Source organism: Tachyglossus aculeatus, chromosome 11, assembly GCF_015852505.1.
Source record: "Tachyglossus aculeatus isolate mTacAcu1 chromosome 11, mTacAcu1.pri, whole genome shotgun sequence".
Classification (NCBI taxonomy): Eukaryota; Metazoa; Chordata; class Mammalia; order Monotremata; family Tachyglossidae; genus Tachyglossus; species Tachyglossus aculeatus.
In genome coordinates, this window is record NC_052076.1 from 3,726,625 (window position 1) to 3,730,229 (window position 3,605).

The 3,605-nt window shown below is 54.0% G+C and overlaps 1 protein-coding gene across 1 annotated transcript; it reads right to left on the bottom strand.

Annotated features, from left to right (window-relative positions):
* Positions 1 to 1,602: 1,602 nt before the first annotated feature.
* On the bottom strand, positions 1,603 to 2,523 carry LOC119934985 (putative olfactory receptor 10D3). The gene has a single exon (XM_038754592.1). The coding sequence runs from the start codon at positions 2,518 to 2,520 to the stop codon at positions 1,603 to 1,605; it is 918 nt and encodes a 305-aa protein (XP_038610520.1). The 5' UTR covers positions 2,521 to 2,523.
* Between the last annotated feature and the right edge of the window lie 1,082 nt (positions 2,524 to 3,605).

A 3,605-nucleotide genomic window follows, 5' to 3' on the forward strand; every position in this document is an offset into this window, starting at 1 on the left:
AACCTTGATCGATACTACTGATTCATCTCTTTTAGTCACAATTTTAAGTGCTTATTTTATGCCAAGCCCTGTGCTAAGCACTGGGGTAGATACAGGATAATTAGATCAGACAAAGGCCCTGGCCTACACAGGGGTCATAGTCTGTTAAGGAGGAAGAGTTGACATCACATCCCCAGGTTGCAGATGAGCAAACTGAGGCCCAGAGGGCTCGAGTATCTTGTCCAAGGTCACACAAGCTGCTCCCTCCACACTGCCCACCCCATTGACTTCCTTCTTGTCCACTCCACTGCTGTTGCCGTGTTGTTTGCCCCATGCTATCCACTGCATTGCCAGCTCAAAGGAGTCACTTCCAGAGATAGAGGGCAGCTGGGAGGATGGGGACCTTGGGAAAGGAGGAGGCTTTGGGAAACAGAAACCTGGGAGAAAATGGGAATGGAAATGAGGCCTCCCCCATCCAGGGCTGTCCAGCACAGTTGGACCCCAATCAGCTCTCCCCTGCTGGCCCTTCCTTGCTGTCCTCATCCTTCCCTTCCAGGGCAGGGAGAGGAGGGGAAAAGTCAGTCAGTAGAAGCAGAGGGCACTTACGTGGGTCTCTGGCCAGCAAACAGGCAGCATAGACGAGGGTGCTTTCTCTTCCCTCAGACTGACCCTGTAGGACATCTCCCACCCAAAGCCAAATGGGAAGCTTATCCAGAGTCCGGGAAAGGGGCCCCCCACTGTCTGTGACCCCTCTCCACCGCCCTCTCTATGGTGGTCCCATCTCGCCCTCCAATAATGTGCCCGGCACCATCTCACCCCCTCTGTCTCCTCTGCAAGCAGCAGATGGGGGAGATATAAAAGCCTCTGCCTTCTCAGGGCCTCATCACCCAAGGCCCCCTCAGATGATCTCATTCTTGCTTCAGGGAGTAATTAATCCAGAGTCCCTCACCCAAACAACTATAGCAGCAGCAGCATCGTCACCTGGGAGTAGTGATTGGAAAATTGTAGCCTGAGGAGCTCCAGCTTTTTTTAAAAAAAAAAATGGTATTTGTTAAGTGTTTACAATGTGCCAAGCACTGAACTAAGCACTTGGATAGATACAAGTTAATCAGTTTGGACATTATCCTTATACCACATAGGGCTCATGGTCTTAATCCCCATTTAACAGCTGAGGGCAGGGGTCATGTCTACTCTCCCAAGTGCTCAGTGCTCTGTCAAGAGGAAGCACTCAATAAATACCATTGGTTGATTGGTAGACCGTAATAATAATTAATAATAATTAAGGCATTTGTTAAGTGCTTACTATGTGCCGGGCACTGTACTAAGCTCCGCGAGGGCAGGGGTCGCACCTACTCAGTCTCTTGTGCTCACCCAAGTGCTCAGCCCAGGGCTCTGCACTCAGACAATGCTACTGATGAACAGATTGATTGACTTGACCAGTGAGGGAGGGAGAGCCGGGGATGAAGTCCAAGGAGCAGGCCCAGAGCGGTTGCTCCAAGAGCTGCACCCTTGAGCATCTCCTCCATTCTCAGCCTCGGGGGTCTCCTCTGGCGGGCGGCACCTTCCAGTGCCCACGGAAGACCAGCAGAGGAAAGGGGGACCGGAGCCGTGGGGCCCCGAGAGTCACACAGTCTGGGACCGCAGCATCGTCAGGGCCGTCCCCACCTCCTTATTCCGCAATGAGTAGATGAAGGGGTTTAGCGTCGGGGTGACCAGGTTGTTGAGGATCTGGACACCGGCACTGAACCCGGGGCTGGGGTCCGGCTGCAGGTAGATGAGGGCCACGGGCCCATAGAAGAGGATGATGGAGGTCAGGTGGGCGCTGCAGGTGGAGAAAGCCCGGTGCCGGCCTTCGGCCGAATGCATGCTCAGGATGGAGTGGGCAATGCGGGCATAGGAGATGAGGATGAGCAGGAAGCAGCTGAAGGGCATGAGCCCGACGTTGGTGAAGCTGATGACCTGGGCCAAGGATGCATCAGCACAGGCCAGAGGAAGCACGGCCGGGATGTCGCAGAAGAAGTAGTCCACGTGGTTGGGGCCACAATAGGGCAGCCGGAAGGTCACGCAGGTGAGCAGGACGGCCTGCAGGCCTCCGCCCAGCCAGGTGCCCGCGGCCAGGCCGGCGCAGACCCCGGGGTTCATGATGACATTGTAACGCAGAGGGTGGCAGATGGCGGCATAGCGGTCGTAGGCCATCACAGTGAACAGGAAACACTCGATGCAGCCCAAGAAGTGGTAGAAGAACACCTGGCAGGCGCAGCCCCCGTAGGAGATGGCCCGGCCCCGGCCCGAGAGCGAGGCCAGCAGCTTGAGTGCGGTCACGGAGGGGAACAGCAGGTCGAAGAAGGAGAGGATCCCCAGGAAGAAGTACATGGGTGTGTGCAGGCGGGGGGAGGCCACGATGATGGTCAGGATGAGCCCGTTCCCCAGCACTGTGAGAGTGTAGAAGGTGACGAACACGATGAACAGAACCATCTCCAGTCCTTCCGTGTGAGGGATGCCCAGTAGAATGAACTCAGTGACCGATGTGCGATTCCACATCTTCCGGGGGTGGGAACTGGGTGGGGTAGAGGGTCAGACCTAAGGGAGGACACAGATCACCTTGGGGTGAGGGGACGTGAAGGGATGGGTGGGCTGGGAAGGGGGCCTGACCCTGCCTCACTACTCTGACAGAGGGCCCGCGGGTATGGACCAGAGGGTTTTGGGAAGACCTCTCCCCCAGGTGGACCCTAGAGAAGGAGTGTGGTCTAGTGGAAAGAATCGGGATTTGGGAGTCAGAGGACCTGAGTTTGAATCCAGCCCCTGCCCCTTGTCTGCTGTGTGAGTCCTTGGGCAAGTTCCTTCACTTTACTTCTCTGTGCCTCTGTTTCCTCATCTGTAAATGGCAATCAAAGACCAGTTCTTCCCCCTCTTTAAACTGTGATCCCCCATTAGGGCAGGCATTGTGCCCAACCTGATCATCTTGTGTCGGCCCCAGGTCCTAGTATAGTGCTTGGCACAAATTAAGTGCTTAACAAATGGCACAATTATTATTTCATGACGGCTGCCCCCTCTTTTCTTCTCCTCCTCCTTCTCTCTCCATTGCCCCCCTCCCTCCCTCTGCCCTACACCCCTCCCCTCCCCACAGCACATGTGTATATTTGTACATATTCATTACTCTATTTTATTGATGATGTGTAGCTAGCTATAATTCTATTTATTCTAATGCTATTGACACCTACTTGTTTTGTTTTGTTGTCTGTCTCCCCCCTTCTAATAATAATGATGGCATTTATTAAGTGCTTACGATGTGCAAAGCACTGTTCTAAGTGCTGGGGAGGTTACAAGGTGATCAGATTGTCCCCCAGGGGGCTCACAGTCTTAATCCCCATTTTACAGATGAGGGAACTGAGGCACAGAGAAGCTAAGTGACTTGCCCAAATTCACACAGCCGACAATTGGCGGAGCCAGGATTTGAACCCCTGACCTCTGACTCCAAAGCCCGTGCTCTTTCCACTGAGCCACGCTGTTTCCCTAGACTGTGACACCGTTGTTGGGTAGGGACCGTCTCTATATGTTGCCGATTTGTGCTTCCCAAGCACTTAGTACAGTGCTGTGCACACAGTAAGCACTCAATAAATAAGATT

Excerpts from the sequence above, each read along its gene's own strand:
- LOC119934985 (XM_038754592.1), bottom strand. The coding sequence starts at position 2,520 with ATGTGGAATCGCACATCGGTCACTGAGTTCATTCTACTGGGCATCCCT.